This window comes from Gymnoscopelus braueri (genome assembly GCF_963280865.1).
Source record: "Gymnoscopelus braueri genome assembly, chromosome: 4".
In the NCBI taxonomy this organism is placed as follows: domain Eukaryota; kingdom Metazoa; phylum Chordata; class Actinopteri; order Myctophiformes; family Myctophidae; genus Gymnoscopelus; species Gymnoscopelus braueri.
This window is the reverse complement of record NC_137605.1, coordinates 6,111,902-6,131,901: the sequence shown is the minus strand read 5'-3', so window position 1 is coordinate 6,131,901 and position 20,000 is coordinate 6,111,902. Positions and strand designations below refer to the sequence as shown.

Genomic DNA, 20,000 nt, shown 5'->3' with positions numbered 1-20,000 from the left:
CCAGCGCCGCTTCCTATTGCTTCACCAATCTATGTCCCCGCCTCCCCTCAACTATAGTTCTCAGTGAACATTATTATCATTTAGTGTTAATCACACAAAGGCCTTTACAACACTGTCTGTGACCAATGTTCTCAAACCCACGGCTTACTCCACAGGTTAGATTAGATGACACTTTATTGATCCCTGGGGAGAGGAATTCAAACATTACAGTATATACAAAACAAAATAACAAACAGGGTTCCCACTGTTTTCAAGAGATCATTTTCAGGACATTGTATGCGACCACAAGAGGAGGTGAATGTAAATTCCCATAGAAAGGAGGTGTCATTCACTGCCACCAGTTTTCCCTTTTTCTCCTTTGCACATTGAATAGTGTTTTGTATTTGTTGATGACATGTTTTATTGCGTGATGAATTGAATACGGACCACAATGGAAACAAGTCCCCGCCCGGGACTTTTTTGTGTTAATGTCTGACTGTAGCCTACCGCGTGCTGTTTACATTTCTGACTAATAAAGTAGTCAATCAATCAAAACCCACACCTTTATCGATATCAATTCATTGTCTATATTTGATAATGCTGCGTTAATAACATATACTACGTTATAGGGGTGAAACATTTAAAGCTACAATCCGGGTCTTATTCCTACATTACAAAAACAAGTTATTTTCCAGGACGTTTGAATTATATGATAATTTTCCATGATTTCCCATGACTTGTAAACAGCCTTATCCACATTAATAACCCTGGGCATGTCATTATGGGTGGAAATGGTAAATGAATGAATGAATTAAATAATATTAATTAATTAACTGATTCACTGCCAATCACGTAGATCTACGCGAACCTATTTAAAGCCGCCACGTGCCAATCGCGTAGATCTACGTGAACTAAAAAAAACCAAAGACCAAGGAGATATGATTTTTCGAAGATCTAGACTCCTATCCACTTCCTTGTTAACTTAAAACTTAAAAATTAGTACTTTTTTTTTTTCAATGAAAAACTCTGGCACTGGCTAAAAAAATATGAAAATACCTCAGGCAGTTAATAATGGAAAAGAATAATAAAAAAATAAAAAATAATAATATTTGAATCAGTATACAGTACTGTATGTACACACTCTCAACTGTGAATTTATGAATGAATATATCTACAGTGACAGTCTATCAGGGGTCAATATATGAATTATTATACAGCATGTCTAACAATTAATATATGAATGAATATATTATGTACACATATCACTCCCTTCATATGCTAACAGTCAATGCCAAGCAGACAGTATTCATTTTATAGCAGGATAGGAAAGACTGAAAAGTTGTAATCATGTCTATCACAGGTAGGTGGCACTGTAATGGCAGTGGATCTTCCTGTCAAACAGTCAATCAGGCCTTTTATAAAGAGGTCAATTGAAGGATAAAGTTGGGAGACTAGGCTCTATGCATAGCAACCATATTGGACGGAAATTGGGCCTCTTCCTTACTTCCTTCACAGGTGTTACCAATGATACTAAATACTAATGAAGGCTCTGTTCCATTTCGTGTAGCACCAGTGGCGCAGCCAGAACGCTAGTATAGGCTGGCCCAGTGCACACGCTCGCTCTGCGCAAAAAGTTTTTTGGGCGGATTTTGTTACTTTTCCCCCCGTTTTTTAGTTACTTTATTTCGGTTTTAGGGTTAGGTTAGGGTTATGTTATTTAATTCATATTTTTGCCTGATTTTACCGATTTATTATCAAAACATTAATTATAAAAAGTTTTTTCTTTTTTTAATTCCAAAATTATTATTTTTTTGCTAAATCGATTGGGTGGGCCAGCTTTCTATGTGGGTGGGCCGTGGGCCGTGGGTGGGCCGTGTAGCACAGTGTGTGGCACAGTGTGTGGCACAGTGGTTCTCAAACCTTTTAATTTCTAGGACCCCCATAACTCTGAGAGCACAAATGTGTACAAATGGAACCAATTGTACACTTTCAGAGTTACACACCCGCAAGGGGCCATTTGGACCCCCCTCAAGTGTTTCCAGTGAGCCAACGTGCACAACATCAGCACCCTGACTCTGTTTGACCAGAATGGAACAGAGCCTTAATTACCGTGAGTATCATTAGTAACACCTGTGAAGGAAGTAAGAAGAGGCCCAATTTCTTTCCAATATGGCTGTTGTGCATAGAGCCTATAGACCAATTATTTGTTTACTAACATTGAGACTGGATGCACAGGTGATTGTTTCATGCAATAAATTCTCAACCTGTTTCGGGGTGCTGGTTTCAGCACACCCCAACCCCATCTTGTGTGTTGGCTAGTGAGGCGCATCCTAGCGAGACCTGATAGAATGTGTTTCATTTGGAGCCAGTATGACGTTTGGAGCCAGTGTGACATCGTCTGTTACGTTAAACACCATGAATTTAAATAATAATAATAATAATATTTAATATCATATTGTTTATGTCCCTGAAACGTTTTTCAAAAGGTTTGAGCCTAAATCAAGCCTCAGATATACTCATTCCAACTAACTTCTCTCTGGCTTATAAAGCACTTTCACCTGCAATACCACATTGTCCTGTTTGGCACGGGGCGCTATTGAGCCAGTTTGGATGCATGTTATCTCCTGGTTCTGTGTGGATTTTTTTTTTTTGGGGGGTTGGAACTGAAAAACGGGAGGAATTGTACCCTGACGTGACGTCACGTCAGGGACCAAATCAGTTTGGCCTGTTTTGAGACCAATTTACAGAAAACCCCAGATATGCTGTGAAAGCCTGAGTGTTCAAACTGGGGTATTTTTGGGGATAGAAGAGAGGTAGGGGAGACCAAAAACACACAAAAAAGAAGAAAAAGTTAAAATGGTGTAGTCCCTTTAAGGGTTCTATAGGTCACTGCTTTCTACACTGTGATAATGTAGCTTCCCACACCGCTCCCTGTGTTCACCAATCGAGGCAGACAAAAACATTCCTGTAAAACCACACCCTCCGTATTCACCTGATATCACCTTGGTGACTATTTTCTATTCCCCACAATTCCAAATGAAGCTGAAAGGAAAGAGATTTGATGACATTCTAAGCATCCATAGTTATCAGTGGCTTAAAGTAACTAAGTACTGTACCTAAGTGCACTTTTGAGGTATGTTTTACTTTACTGGAGTATTTCCAATGTTCTATATTTTTACTTCTACTCCACTACATCTCAGAGGCAAATATTGTACTTTTTTACTCCACCACAATTATTTGAAACATTTAGTTACTAGTTACTTTGTAGATTTAGATTATTACTGTATTACAAAACGTACATTAACCACTTCAACCCTATGTATACTTATGTGATGTATAATCTACAAGCTCACAGCGTTGTGAGCTTGTAGATCTGCTATTTTCAAAGCATTTTTAAACATTTGGAAACTTGTGAAATGGGACATTCTGCATAATGAGTACTTTTACTTACAGTGTTTAAGTATATTTTAATGTGAATACATTTGTACCTTTACTCAAGTAAATTTTGAATACCTGACTTTTATTTGTAACTTGAGTATTTCTACATTGTGGTATTGGTACTTTTATACTTAAAGGGCAAGACCACTTTGGTAGGGGTTTGGGTTGTGTAGTTACCTTGCCATGATGTATCTCCAAAGGTGGACAAGAAATCAAAAATAATTGCTCCATTGATTCGAAATTGATGATTCAAAATATGCTGCTCATTGACTTACATTGTACGGTGAAACAGCTCTCAAAGTCATTCTTTTAGCACGTAAACGAACACAAACAAAGCTGATTCAAACAATATAGAACATCACTGTTAATCGTTTTAATACAAATGTTAACTTCCTCTTTTTATAAATATATATTTATATATATATATATATATATATATATATATTTTGGCAATTATGCCTTTATTGATAGGACAGTAGGCTGACAGGAAATGGGGAGAGAGATGAGGGGGTGTCACGCAGCCAGTGGCGGAAAGTAACTAAGTACATTTACGTAAGTACTGTACTTAAGTACAATTTTGAGGTATTTGTACTTTACTTGAGTATTTCCAATTTCCAATATTTTTTACTTCTACTCCACTACATCTCAGAGGCAAATATTGTACTTTTACTCCACTACAATTATTTGAAAACTTTAGTTACTAGTTACTTTTCAGATATAAATTATGATATTATAAAACATACATTAACCACTTTAGCCCTGTTTTATACCTAGGCTATTTGAAAATAGCAGATCTACAAGCTCACAACGCGTCGCACCGCGACGCGTTGTGAGCTTGTAGATCGGCTATTTTCAAATATTTAGTACTTTTACTTTTGGTACTTGAAGTACATTTTGATGCCAATACTTTTGTACTTTTACTCGAGTACATTTTTTATTCTGGACTTTTACTTGTAACAGAGTATTTTTATATTGCAGTATTGGTACTTTTACTTAAGTAAAGAATTTGAGTACTTTTTCCACCACTGCACGCAGCAAAGGTCATCGGGAGCAGGAGTCAAACCCGCGACATGCTGTCAGGCTGGATTACCAGCCTAGGTGCCCAGACGGTTGCGGCAACCGTCCGAGCCATGTAAACGTCCTCTTCATTTTACTGGAGTATTTCCAATGTTCTATATTTTTACTTCTACTCCACTACATCTCAGAGGCAAATATTGTACTTTTTTACTCCACCACAATTATTTGAAACATTTAGTTACTAGTTACTTTGTAGATTTAGATTATTACTGTATTACAAAACGTACATTAACCACTTCAACCCTATGTATACTTATGTGATGTATAATCTACAAGCTCACAGCGTTGTGAGCTTGTAGATCTGCTATTTTCAAAGCATTTTTAAACATTTGGAAACTTGTGAAATGGGACATTCTGCATAATGAGTACTTTTACTTACAGTGTTTAAGTATATTTTAATGTGAATACATTTGTACCTTTACTCAAGTAAATTTTGAATACCTGACTTTTATTTGTAACTTGAGTATTTCTACATTGTGGTATTGGTACTTTTATACTTAAAGGGCAAGACCACTTTGGTAGGGGTTTGGGTTGTGTAGTTACCTTGCCATGATGTATCTCCAAAGGTGGACAAGAAATCAAAAATAATTGCTCCATTGATTCGAAATTGATGATTCAAAATATGCTGCTCATTGACTTACATTGTACGGTGAAACAGCTCTCAAAGTCATTCTTTTAGCACGTAAACGAACACAAACAAAGCTGATTCAAACAATATAGAACATCACTGTTAATCGTTTTAATACAAATGTTAACTTCCTCTTTTTATAAATATATATTTATATATATATATATATATATATATATATATTTTGGCAATTATGCCTTTATTGATAGGACAGTAGGCTGACAGGAAATGGGGAGAGAGATGAGGGGGTGTCACGCAGCCAGTGGCGGAAAGTAACTAAGTACATTTACGTAAGTACTGTACTTAAGTACAATTTTGAGGTATTTGTACTTTACTTGAGTATTTCCAATTTCCAATATTTTTTACTTCTACTCCACTACATCTCAGAGGCAAATATTGTACTTTTACTCCACTACAATTATTTGAAAACTTTAGTTACTAGTTACTTTTCAGATATAAATTATGATATTATAAAACATACATTAACCACTTTAGCCCTGTTTTATACCTAGGCTATTTGAAAATAGCAGATCTACAAGCTCACAACGCGTCGCACCGCGACGCGTTGTGAGCTTGTAGATCGGCTATTTTCAAATATTTAGTACTTTTACTTTTGGTACTTGAAGTACATTTTGATGCCAATACTTTTGTACTTTTACTCGAGTACATTTTTTATTCTGGACTTTTACTTGTAACAGAGTATTTTTATATTGCAGTATTGGTACTTTTACTTAAGTAAAGAATTTGAGTACTTTTTCCACCACTGCACGCAGCAAAGGTCATCGGGAGCAGGAGTCAAACCCGCGACATGCTGTCAGGCTGGATTACCAGCCTAGGTGCCCAGACGGTTGCGGCAACCGTCCGAGCCATGTAAACGTCCTCTTCATTTTACTATTCGAAGATCCGGATCCGTGGATCCAGTCCGGGTTTTCTACCTAATAAAAATAGCAAAATCAACAGGATGTTCTATATTGTCTGAATCAACTTTGTATGCGCTTGTTTACGTGCAAAAAGAGTGACTTTAAGATCTGTTTCACCATACAATTGTAAGTCAACGAGGAGCATATTTTGGATTCTCAATTTCTAATCAATTGAGCAATTATTTTTGATTTCTTGTCCACCTTTGGAGATACATCATGGCAAGATAAATACACAACCCAAACCTCTACCAAAGTGGTCTTGCCCTTTAAGTACAACATTTTAGTACTTCCACCTCTGATAATCATCAATAACTTCCAGTCCAGCATACAGTGCACAAAACACACAGTTTTTTTTTTACACCAAGTTGAAAGTGTCTAACTCTGAGAGCGTACAACTGTAAGCGGCAGTTACATTAACACTCAGTATTTCACAGTGCACAGTCCAGTGTGTTCTATGACCTAGTTCAAACTAAACCTGAGGTGTCCTCAGAGAATAGGACACTTGCTGTGGAAACAAAGATAACACAAGATGAATGGGAGCAGGTATGCCTTGAAGTCCAGCTTCAAAGTATACCATACACCCGATTTAGACACTGCTGTACACATGGATCATGCATACTTGTTTACTTAGAGTTGCATACTTGCATCATTTTGATGTAACAGGTATCCAAGGATCCAGTAAATATATACTTGACACATTATCACAAATAGTTACACACAAAGTAGCAGAATAAATAACTGCATATTCCTAGTCTGTTGAGATTAGAGAAGGCTTAATAAGATCAGAAAAAAGAAGAAAACATGTCTCCCTTCTTTAAGCTAAACAATTTAGACATTTGCAACAGACCCGCTTATACACAAGTGTATACAAGTGCAAGTTCAGAGTAAATGGCAACATATGACATGGCATATGACATATGCCATGTAAATGTGCATAGAAAATGTTGTTGTATTTTGAATACATTAACAATAAACATCTTATCATCTTATGTTATCATCTTATAGCCTGGCATGGCCAGACTAATCTGCCAAGGGCAATTTTGTTTTGCAATGGCAGATTTGTCTGGAACCAGGCTAATCATCTTAATGACACGGGTGACCTTGAAACTTTGGATACAATTTGAGTTCAGTTCACCCTCTTCTCCAGACACCACTAATGTAGCGTTCCAGTGATTGCTGGAAGAGAAATTGCATTATAGAGTAACAGCACCATCCTGTGGTTACAACATGCTATTGCATAGCAGTTCTGACAATTTCAGCTCTCTGTATAAAATAATATTTGAGTGAGACTTGTACGCTCGAGCGAGTCGAGCCTAGACAGTGGTTCTCAACGTAGGGTCCGGGGATCCCCAGGGCCAGGGGTCCTTGAGGGATTTCCAGGGGGTCCCCAGCTAAATGCTTGACACTTAGTCCATTCCACCTCCGCCTCTGAGCAGTAGGCCTACTGGCATTTGACATCAAAATGTCGAGACTTCCTAGTAGCCACAGTTCAGGAGCCTATCTCCTGTTTCTGTAGAGTGAGGCAGCTTAAAGGGATAGTTCACCCCCAAAATGACTTTATTTCAATCGATTTGTCACCCCATGGAGACTTGAAGCCATGGACTTTTTTTTTTTTTTTGTCCTAAGCCAATAATTTGATGACCGGCAGCGGTTCCGGTAGGAGACACAAAGACATATTAAGTCTCCTACCGGAACCACTGCCTACCGGTCTGCTGGTCATCACATTATCCTTCTTTAAACTAGCGACTGGAAGCATATAGTATTTATGACAATGTTTATTAAGGTAAGAAAATCGAGTCTAAAGTTCGTCAAAAACCCATCCGCTTGCATTAAGATAAATTATTTCTGACACCAGCAGGGGTAAAACAACGAAACTACAGGCCATTCATATGAACTGTCACTTGAACTCTCTTCCTATTTCGATTCAATTGCAGAGCAGGAAGCTGTAACCTTGGTTTACAACCATTCAAACATTCAGATCTGGTCTAGCAGCAACCTACAACAATGGATGTTATTTGTGACAGGTGAACCTGTATACACACAGTGCCCCTGAATCATCCAACATTAAATCCCTTAGCATTTAGTCTAGATGGGTTTCACTGTATAGAGATATTATACCTTAAGTCCTTGTTCAAAATAATAAATGAGCTTCAGGTTCACATAATAATTTATTGATATTTTTATTTAACCTATATATTTAACCAGTCAAGACAAATTAAGTTTACAGGTGTAAAAGAGTGAGTGATTATTAGTTTTCTCTCAATCTCCCAATGTTTTGTAAAACAATATATACTTAAGAATACAGAATAGAAAAATAAACAAAGGAAACAAGACACAAAAATACCTGCATTCAGAATTTTATTTATTTATTTAGTGCAATTAAATTCAAATTTCAAGTGCCAAATCACAACAAGCTGTTTAGTTTAGTTTATTAAAACTGTGATAAAAAACTGTGATAAAAACAAAACATGATGGAAAAAAGTATATGTTTTATATGAAAAAAATAAAAAATCAAAATCAAAACATGATGTGCCGGAGAGGCCAACATACAGCAGAGTGGTTAAGATGTGCTACTTAAGTTTGATAGTAATAACTGCAGTGTTTGTCTCTTGAAAGAGCTAAAGCTAGCACAGTCTCTAATATGAGGCGGCAAGCAATTTCAAAAGTAGGGTCCTCTAAATTTTATAGAGAATTGGGCAGTTGTTGTCCTGAAAAAAGTGGAATGAAGATCACCGGCTGACCTGTTATGACTATGAATTTCATTATTAAACTGAAATATATTTTGAAAACAGATTGGGAGTAGTTTGTGAATTGATTGAAACAAGAAAATGCATATTTGAAGGTTATTTAAATCAAAAATTCAAAGAATTCTAAGAGACTGAAACAGAGGAGTGGAACTGGTGAATTTGTTAGAGAAAGTAATCATTTTAATAAAACGTTTTTGTAGCAGAAAAATACAATTGAGATCGGTTTTGAAATTGCTTGCCCAAATCATGTTGCAGTATGAAATGTATGAAATACATAATGTAATGTTCCAGAAATACACCCTTTGCAAGAGAGCAGTTTAAAATATGAAGGAGTGGTTTGGAGATATTTGGAAGGCATTTCTTCAGAATTGGTGATTTGAGTTCATCATGGCCAGATGCACATGATTTAAGTTTATTAATAATTTCGGTAAGCTCATTCTCCGTGATAGGATCAAACACAAAGGGATGAGAGGGACACTTTAAAGCAGAGAAAAAAACACAGGAAGGTGCTCAAATAGGTCGCAGCACAAAACACCAGATACCCCAGAAATACTGTCATGATTTGTGAATATATTATCGATCAATGTTTCGCTAGTGGGAGTAATTCTGGTTGCCTTAGTTATAAGAGGACGGAAAGATGAGGCATTAATTAAGTCAATGAATTGGGATGATTGACTACTAAATTAATTGATAGTGGTATCTCCCAAGAATATAACATGTTTTTTTCTCATTTATAATCTTACCAAGTGTATTATTAAAGCAATCAATGAAGCTGTTGGTATTTGAACTTGGAGGTCTGTAAATACAACCCACTATAACCTTCTTTTTAAAGAAAGGCTCAATAAGTTCTATAAAAAACAGCCTCAGCTTCATTTCCAATTAAACTAAAGCTGCGAGATCGTTGTGTGGGGATAATTGGATGCCCTCTTTAACAAAGAGAGACCTCCACCTCGCTCAGTTCTAAAACTCGGGAGGTGATTATAGTTATTAATAAAAACCTTATTTGCTTTATCTCTATCCAACCATGTTTCAGTCAATCCGATAACCGTAAAGTAAGCTGTCTCAAGACACTTTACATATAGAGCAGAGACCCGACATTGTCCCAATGCTGTCAAAGATGACTATCACAGAGCATCCACCAGAAAGCCAGTGAAGGTAGACAGATGACGATCAGGTAAATCAAAGGCAATAGAATGATCCCATAACTCAACCCAGACCTGATCTCCTTCCTCCAAATGCACCACAAGGGTGGTACCACCATTCTGGGTATCTGAGACAGTCACTTGACGATCGATGTAGGAAAATGAGGATGCAAGATCATGGCCGTTCTTCACAAGGGACGCAAGGCAGGGTCTCCATGCATTTGGATAGCGATGGGTTGTGAGAATGAAGCCGATGTAGTAGTTTCCTCTCACTGGTGCTCTGAAGATTCCTGCAAGGACATTGAGATATATTAATGTGTCTGCTTGCTGCATATGCATATTGTACGATCAGTCGTGCATAGGTCATACAGTACATACCTTTCTTTGCATCATAGGCACCACCAACGTTGTTCAAAACGACTCCGAAGACCAATCTGAGGCGTTTGTCTTGGGGAGCGGCGTACTCATAGCCAAGAGCTGCGGTGAATGACACTTTCGGTTTGGCTACAACACAAAAGAAGTTTCAGCGTCAGGGGAATGTCAAATCCAATCAAATTACTGTGTGTGTGTGTGTGTGTGTGTGTGTGTGTGTGTGTGTGTGTGTGTGTGTGTGTGTGTGTGCGTGTGCGTGTGCGTGTGCGTGTGTGTGTGTGTGTGTGTGTGTGTGCGCGTGCGTGCGCGCGTGCGTGCGTGTAGATAAATGATTGTCTGACCTGCTTTCTCCAACAGGCTGAGACGACTCTCTAGGCGTTTGTCGGTGCCGTCCAGCATGCTGAGACGACTCTCTAGGCGGTTGGTGGTGCCGTGCAGTCCTTCTGCAAGAGCTGTTAGGAAAAAGAGCACAAATGACATGCGGAGCAACACAGTTAACGTTGGTTTCCTACTGCCAACAGAGAGAGGAAGAGCAAGGTAAAAGACATACAAATAGGTCAAAAGAAAAAACAATTATATGTGCACTTATAAATATAGCATAAAACGTAGCACTTACCGACAATGTGCCTCTCTGCATCATCCAGCCTCTTTTTCAGTTCTTGAAGGCTCCGATCTATATCTCACACACAAAAGACACACAATTACAAAGCTCTTCATAATTTCATCCGTGCACTGTCGATGGATGTCCGTGGAATGTGGAGAGCTTTTATCACAAAAAATGTGCTCAGAAATATCCTGCTCAGTGCATGCACAGTCAACATGTGCACACCGCATGATTTGGCAAAGGGTATGTGTTTGTGTGGGGGTGCATGGTCACGGGTCAGTTTCCATATCCAAATAGAAACAATGAAAGAGCTCTCGTCTTCCTTGTGTCTCTCACTCAGACAAAAAAAACAACCATGACCTTTGAGTGTTGCAATTTGCTATCTAATCTACAAAATGTGTCATCTCATCGAAACTGAATTCCAGTCAGATGGCATTGAGACAATACAGAGATAAACTCATAATGCAGGCACAAGCATTCCTGCAGTGACAGTGTCACCTCCCTGATGCTGATAAGCATCATTATACAGTAAACCACAGGGTGGAGATGAATAGACAGTAAGGTGGGCACAGACCCCAAGGGTACAGTGGGATAGGTTCGGCGTAACAAGGGATGATGGAAAGAAAAGAAGGGAGGGATGAAGGATGGAAGGAACGGGACTTTTCAGCAGCTGGAATGTACCTAACACACACACACACACACACACACACACACACACACACACACACACACACACACACACACACACACACACACACACACACACACACACACACACACACACACACAGCTTCAATAACTGTGTGCTATGAACACACCTTCAGTGACAGATTCGATGAACGTCCTGAAACTGCCGATTGCCAAGTAAACGGAGGGCATGTTTGGAGCGCCACAGGTAGCGGGGCCTCTAATGTTGAGTCCGACTACGATCCAAACATCACCTTGTTTGACGAACATGGGGCCTCCTGCGTCACCCTGATAAGACACAAGTAAGCATTGTTTACTCTCCAGCGTTAATGTTAAAGCACCTCTTGACCTAATTTACTTATTTTCATACAACCATGTGTCTCACTTAATGCTCATTAGAAGATGGCACCATTTCTGTGTACTCTGAGGAGGGCTGTGGACTGTTAAGACATCACCTGCCTACCAGTGACCAGTGGTGGAAAAAAATACTCAAATGTTTTACTTAAGTAAAAGTATCAATACTGCAATGTAGAAGTACTCTGTTACAAGTAAAAGTATTTTTTTAAATTAGGAATAAAAACAAATTCTGATCTACAAGCTCTGATCTACAAGCTCACAACGCGATCGCGACGCGTTGTGAGCTTGTAGATCGGCTATTATGAAATAACCTTGGTATAAAATAGGGCTAAAGTGGTTAATGTATGTTATATAATGTAATAAGTTATACCTGCAAAGTAACTAGTAACTAAAGTTTTCAAATAATTGTAGTGGAGTGAAAGTACAATATTTGCCTCTGAGATGTAGTGGAGTAAAAGTATACTCCAGTAAAGCAAAGGTACCTCAAAATTGTACTTAAGTACAGTACTTGATTAAATGTACTTAGTTACTTTACACCACTGCCAGTGACATCACCATTAGGCAGGTTTGGTCATTTCAAACAGTGTCATTTTTACAATGTAAAGCTTTACAATTCGCTTATGTATCAGTTCTATTTCAGCGCGCTAACTTTCCAGGAAGAGAAAAGCTGTAGTAGGCCTAGTCAGCTCGGGATCCCCGTCGATGATGCCATTGGCAGGCAGATTCCTGAACTGTCCAAGGCCCACCAATGAGACACAGAGAGTGAGTAGAGGAGGGAATAGGCTCTATGCAAAGCAGCCATATTGGAAATAAATTGGGCCTCTTCCTTACTTCCTTCCACAGGTGTTACCAATGATACTAATGAAGGCTCTGTTCCGTTCTGGTCAAACAGAGTCAGGGTGCTGATGTTGTGCATGTTGGCTCACTGGAAGCACTAGAGGGTCTCAAAGTGTGGTCCAGGGACCCTCATGGTTCCTTGAGGGTGTGTAACTCTGAGAGTGTACACATGGAACCAAATGGACCCGGGAGGGTCCATTTGGTTCCATGTGTACACTCTCAGAGTTATGGGGGTCCTTGAAATTAAAAAGTTTGAGAACCACTGTGCTACACTAAATGGAACAGAGCCTTCATTAGAATCATTGGTAACACCTGTGAGGGAAGCGAGGTAGGGGCCCAATTTCTGTCCAATATGGCTGCTGTGCATGGAGCCTATTGTGCTATCTTATAATGAGCATTAGTTAGTGGGGACCAATGACATGAAGATGACGTTGAAAGTGGGTGAAAGTGGGTGAAAGTGGGTGAAAGTGGGTGAAAGTGGGTGAAAGTGGGTGCTCCATTAATATTTGAATGGGATTTACGGACTTACTGTGCATGTGTCATGGTTGCCCATCATGTTGCCGGCGCAAAGCATCTGGTCCGTCACCCTTCCTTGGTACAGCTTGCTACACTCTTCACGGTCAGTCACAGTAACGTTGACTCCTTGAAGTGCTCTGGGAGGTGGTAGCGGTTCTGTAGAATCTGTACATAGACAAACAACACAAAGGCTTAAGTGTTTACATACAGTGGATCCATTTAAAAATGACATTATTTATGCGATAATTGTAGATCTGCTGTTTTCACCCAATGTTGGCCTATTATGACATGGCCAATAGGGAGGTTAGGGTGCATGTGGTTCATTATTAATACTCAGCTGTCTGTTATTATTATTAATTAACTATTATTAATAATCATCAGTCTGTTATTATTAATGAACTATTATTAATACTCAGCTGTCTGTTATTATTAATGAACTATTATTAATAATCAGCAGTCTGTTGTTATTATTAATGAACTATTATTGAACTATTATTAATAATCAGCAGTCTGTTATTATTAATGAACTATTAATTAACTATTATTAATACTCAGCCGTCTGTTATTACAAATTAACTATTATTGAACTATTATTAATAATCAGCAGTCTGTTATTATTAATTAACTATTAATTAACTATTATTAATACTCAGCCGTCTGTTATTACGAATTAACTATTAATGAACTATTATTAATAATCAGCAGTCTGTTGTTATTATTAATTAACTATTATTGAACTATTATTAATAATCAGCAGTCTGTTATTATTAATTAACTATTAATTAACTATTATTAATACTATACTCAGCCGTCTGTTATTACGAATTAACTATTAATGAACTATTATTAATAATCAGCAGTCTGTTATTATTAATTAACTATTAATGAACTATTATTAATAATCAGCAGTCTGTTATTATTAATTAAATATTAATTAAGTATGATTAATAATCAGCAGTCTGTTATTATTAATTAACTATTAATTTACTATTATTAATAATCAACAGTCTGTAATTATTAATTAACTATTAATTACTATTATTAATAATCAGCAGTCTGTAATTATTAATTAACTATTAATTAACTATTATTAATAATCAACAGTCTGTAATTATTAATTAACTATTAATTAACTATTATTAATAATCAGCAGTATGTTATTATTAATTAACTATTAATTAACTATTATTAATAATCAGCAGTCTGTAATTATTAATTAACTATTAATTAACTATTATTAATAATCAGCACTGTCAAAACATTATTCAGTGAAATTCGACGTGTATCTGCACAACAGTGGTTCTCAAAGTGATCGTAAGGGTGTTAACCAAATGGACACTCTCAATTGGTTAACAAATGGAACCAAATTTGATGATTTTGGGGTCCCGTGCTTACCTGATTTATTGACGTGACCCCAGCCGACGACCATGGCTTCCGTACCGGCTGGAAAGTCATTCCATTCGTCAGCTAGACAGGCAGGTTTAATGGTCCCTTGACAGCTGTAAGGGACTGGTTTCACCTTGCACACAGCAATGTCGTAATCCCAATACCTATCACTAGGGATCGGTCAGAATAATCCAATATTAGTTATTAATAGCACTAGAATAATCTACTTCAGGGGTCTTCAACAGCGGGTCCTCAGAGTTACTACAGGGGGACCGCAAAATCTTTGTGTGATAGGATTCTTTTATTTTTACATTAACCACTTGAACCCTAGCATCCCTATCCTGAGGGGAACTTTGGCCAAAAATAGCAGATACAAGCTCACAGCGCCTCGCGCTATGAGGCGTTGTGAGCTTGTACATCTGCTATTTTCGGCAAAATGGTTTGGTGTAGGGGGAAAAAAGAGCTGACCAAGTACAGAGCCAAAGGTCATGTTTACTAAGTATTGACGGTTTATGTGGTTAAATGTCTGAAAATACACATTAACATGAATCCAACATCCACACTGACAACAGTGCTGTCAAACAAGTATATTATGAAGCGAAATCTGTGAAAAGGTTTAATCTGCAACACAATTTTATACAATATGTCGTGAGGGTTCCCTGCTGCATCTCTGTCTCAGCTAAGGGGTCCTTGGGCTGAAAAACCTTGAAGACCCCTGATCTACTTTGATTTATGGTCAGTCATGCACAATCCCTACTTGTTAATCCAGTCTGGGTGGACTGTGTAATTCCGAATGCGTCTCTTGAAACCGCCCGGCCCCTCATGGTCCAGGTTGGTCAATCCAAACTGAACTATCCAGTCCCATGGCTCTGTGCCTCTAGAAAGAGAGAAATATCCCATTTAGTGATATATGCCATATTCCTTGTCTCTTTTTTGGTTCAGTTTGTTTTGTATTGCTGACTGTTACAGTTCTCGGAGATGGTGCTTCTCAAAGTGGGGCCTGGGGACCCCCAGGGGTCCCTTGAAGGTGTTCCAGGGGGTCCCCCGCTAAATCAGTTATAACACCATTTTAAGCTTTGGATGTTCAAAGATTGTTGATCTACAAGCTCACAATGTCTTGCGACGCGTTGTGAACTTGTTGATTGGCTATTTTGGAAAACTTAAAAATTTGAAATAATTTAGAAATGTCTTAATCTTTTCAAATGAGGACCTGCGGCCGAAAACATATCAATTTGGGGGCCCTTGACATGAACATTTTTGAGAACCACTGCTCTAAGACAGTGTTCACACAACACAGCCAGGCCCATTTGTATTGGGTGTTTTTCGTTTTTTACCGAAAAACCAACAGAAATAGTTGAGAAAAAACGTTTCTCGAGCTGTTAGCTGTAAGATTTTGGGCACATCTTCGAGTAGTTTGTGTGCTGCATTGGCAAAGAGAGCAGGGGCGATTCTACAAGCTGCGATGTGTAAGCTTGTCGATAGGGAGGGACTCCGGTCACCCATTAGGGGTTTAAGTGGTTAATTAGCCCAAGACATCGTGATGGAGATAATAGCTGACCAGTAACCAAGTACCCCCCCCCCCTCTCTATCGCTACCTCTCTCAAATTGCGCACAGGTGAGGTGAATGACAGGTTAACGACACAAACACAGAGAATCGCCCCTGGTGTAGGCCTAATATGAATACACTTACGCAACGCACTGGGCGGCAGTGAGAACATGTTCGTGGTCATAGACAACTCCACCGCATAAATGTTTTCCAGTCCGATGTTGCAAGCTGACAGCTTCCCCAGCTTTCACCGGCTTCCCTCCAACTATGAACGGAGCCGGCTGATCGGAGCCAGTTGGGTTGCGTGGGACCCTTACGGGTCCATTTGGTTCCATTTGTACACGCTCAGAGGAGTAATTATTAATTGACGAACCAAGAATGGTGATAGCCAGGGCCAGAGAGAAGTTGACAGCCATCATTGGCACACAGAGTGCTGCAGTGGCCGCAGATATCTGAAATAACAAGGACACTTTGATCATTTTACACAGCAGCGCCAGGATGAAAAGATATATAATTCGGATTAATTTTACCATCATGTCACAAGAACACACACACACACACACACACACACACACACACACACACACACACACACACACACACACACACACACACACACACACACACACACACACACACACACACACACACACATGCGCGCATCAGAACACATAGCTGATATTCAGGGCATTTGTGGTAAACATTGTTGCCAGGTTTTGCGAGAGAAACAAGCAACCAGGTCTGTGAAAACAAGCCCAAAAGAATAGAGCTCTTCACCCTTTAAACATATATAGCCTACACTGGCTATTTGAAAATAGCCGATCTACAAATTGTTGGGGTACTGTAGGTGCACACATCATTATCAGCTTGTAGATCTGCTATATTCAAACACAAAACAATTTGGCATTTTAACATTTTAAAATCTTGTATGGGGGTCCACTCCTCCCTGGCGTAAAATGTTTTCAGATGGGGGTCTGCTCTGCAGACAAATAGGTTAATGATTGGGGTGTCCTTGACATGAAAGTGTTTGAGAAACACTGGTTTAAACAATATTTAGGGCACGGTCACATCAAACTATGGCTCCCGACTGATAAACGTTCTAAATAAGCGCTTTCTAAAAAAGTGCCAGGTGGACACACAGATGCGCAGCAGGACCATCAAACCACGCCATTCCCATTGAAAAGCATTGTCAGAATCCACCCTCATAGATAGATTAGGAAACAAGCCTAAATAAGCAACTTTAGAAACAAGCCCAAAAAACCGCAACCCGCAAGCCGCAACTAGCTATATTTACAACCAACTTTACAGAAAAACAAGCCCAAAGTCGCTTATAATAAGCGGACATGGCAGCACTAGTGAATCAAGGCCGTGATTTAATATAAAAAGCAACCAAAAGCAGCCGCACAGAACACTTCTGCTATATAAACAACAACCAAGACTGTTATGATAATAAACACCAAAGCCAAAGGATTTAGTCTACATTTTGGCAAAAACGTTACTCTCAAATAGTCTATTTGACAGTTTTTAAAAAAAAAATCCTATAATAGCCTATAGGATATAGGTGGGACATCTGGCCCCATAGTAGCATGATAGCATCTATATGATGTGAACATGCATGGTACATCATTCATTATCAATACATTTTTATCCTTCAACTTCTTGTTTATGCCCCAAAATGACTGGATATTACAGGTTTCGTAGCAATTTGTTGCAATTGTAGAAATATTAGACCTTAATTGTTTAATATTTAAGCATGTTCTAGGCCTAATCATGTATACTTTTTTCAAATATATATATATTTTAACATATTGGACAAAATAGCCAATTTTACATCGAGGAGCCCAGATGTCCCTAGTGACCACCTATCAAAACGGATACAAACGGAGAAACGGAGAAAGTATAGCCTATATGTTATAGTGCACAATGCAAATGCATGACATGGCAACGAAGTGTAATCAAATGACACAAAATATAGCAAGCAAACTGCACACAACAAACCACTCAAATGACATTATCCTAAAAGACATGACATTTCCCACAGATATTAATACATAAGTTCTGGATATATCTCATAATTTATCATGAACCATTAGCAAGTTCAAATACATTTTACATTTTGATATAAATATCAATATCTAGCTACTTATTCAGATTATTCAACACTTTAACACTTACATTAGATCTTTCGAAACACTGATGATGTGTCCAAGTTTGTGCATCAGTAGGTGAAGAGCGCTCTCTCTCTCTCTCTCTCTCTCTCTCTCTCTCTCTCTCTCTCTCTCTCTCTCTCCCCCTCTCACTGACAGCCAACTCTCTGAGTTTATTGTTTAAATGTGTTATCACCTCCCTGAGCCACACCCACCACGCACGTAACCATACAGTAGCCTACCTCCCCTTTCAGAGACACACGCACACGCGCGCGCACGCACGCGCGCACACACACACACACACACACACACACACACACACACACACACACACACACACACACACACACACACACACACACACACACACACACACACACGTCATTTGACAATGACATGTCCAAAATAGGGCTGCCGGGTGGTTGCATTTTTCAACAGTTAGGGACCAGTCGAAATTTACATAAGGGGGGGGCATGGAGGAAATGTATGTGCCCTGATCTAAAATGCCATGACCCTCCCTTTGACAAAAAAAAAAAATCAATGACCCTCCCCAAGTGATTACAAAAAAAAGAGTAACCCTCCCCGCCTAGAAGTGTCACGATATATTGTGTCACGATATAGCCTATCGTGGTATTAAAATGTGATGATAGGTAATGTCATGATGTCATACTGTATCGTAATATTTTTTTAATAGTTTTTTTAATAAAAAAAAAACACTTTCTTTTTTTTTGCCGGTGAAAGTTAGGAGTTTTTACTGTATGATATGAAATGTAAAGCTTATCATAATCATAGTAATTATTAATCATGTCCTCCATCATATTCAAGGTATTTTGGAGAGAAATGAAACAGACTCCAGTCAGTCACTTTCAGTTTAAAGCACTGCAGAGGGGAGGTGTTGTGTGTCAGCTGATGCTCGTTGACGCTCGTTAATGTGACATGCATCTGCACTCTCAAATAGGCCTACATCTAATCTAAGATTGTATTATACTGTATCTGGTATTATAGATTTTTTTTAGCTGTTGGAAATAACTAGGCTGCACTTGGTTGGTAAAGTCCAGATGACAAAAATATGATGTTTGTGGAATTAAAGTTATGCAGTCTTATATTATATTATATTTGTTATATTAGTGTCTATCTGTCCTCTGAAACAATGGGTTTATAGTTAGTGAGAACTTCACTTCTCCATTAAGCTTGCACAAATGTATTTATTTGTGTGTACAAAGCACTTTGTAATTGTTTCTAACTTGCTTTATAACGTTATTTATAAGATGATGGCCAATGTTGATGATACATGAGAAAAGAACATTAATAATATATCATATCGATATCATGCCCAACATGTATCGTATTGTGAAATTCTTGACACCCCTAACCCTCCCCATCAAATACAACATGACATTTAAAACTGATATGTCCAATGTTTTGCTTTCCACATTGATTAGAACATTGCTGTAGTGTAGTCAGTCTTGCTAAATGCACAGTCTGTAGTAGTGGTAGCAGAATGGATAGTGTTCTCATCTTACATGTGGGAAATCCATTGAATCCTGGTCAGATTGAAGAAAGTTGAATATTTGGTAACCAGTAGTTTAAAACTTTTGTCACTCTGCCCTTTTAATT

The 20,000-nt window shown here is 38.4% G+C and overlaps 1 protein-coding gene across 1 annotated transcript; it reads right to left on the bottom strand.

The window, feature by feature from the left end:
- Positions 1 to 8,947: 8,947 nt before the first annotated feature.
- Positions 8,948 to 18,522, bottom strand: LOC308083732 (trypsin-7-like). Its single transcript, XM_080426061.1, has 10 exons — positions 18,412 to 18,522; positions 16,381 to 16,688; positions 15,448 to 15,567; positions 14,700 to 14,860; positions 13,318 to 13,469; positions 11,726 to 11,882; positions 10,920 to 10,976; positions 10,645 to 10,755; positions 10,310 to 10,435; positions 8,948 to 10,221 (listed from the first exon to the last, which is right to left on the bottom strand). Exons 2-10 carry the CDS (start codon positions 16,653 to 16,655, stop codon positions 9,914 to 9,916), a joined length of 1,467 nt encoding a protein of 488 aa, XP_080282187.1. The 5' UTR covers positions 16,656 to 16,688; positions 18,412 to 18,522; the 3' UTR covers positions 8,948 to 9,913.
- Positions 18,523 to 20,000: the final 1,478 nt, after the last annotated feature.

What these genes read in the sequence shown, in the direction of transcription:
- LOC308083732 (XM_080426061.1), bottom strand. Translation starts at nt 16,655, where the DNA reads ATGATGGCTGTCAACTTCTCTCTGGCCCTGGCTATCACCATTCTTGGT. An exon ending in CACCCAGACTGGATTAACAA is followed by an intron (nt 14,861 to 15,447) that starts GTAGGGATTGTG and finishes ACCGATCCCTAG; the next exon opens with TGATAGGTATTGGGATTACG. An exon ending in CAGCCTGTTGGAGAAAGCAG is followed by an intron (nt 10,436 to 10,644) that starts GTCAGACAATCA and finishes TTTGTGTTGTAG; the next exon opens with CCAAACCGAAAGTGTCATTC.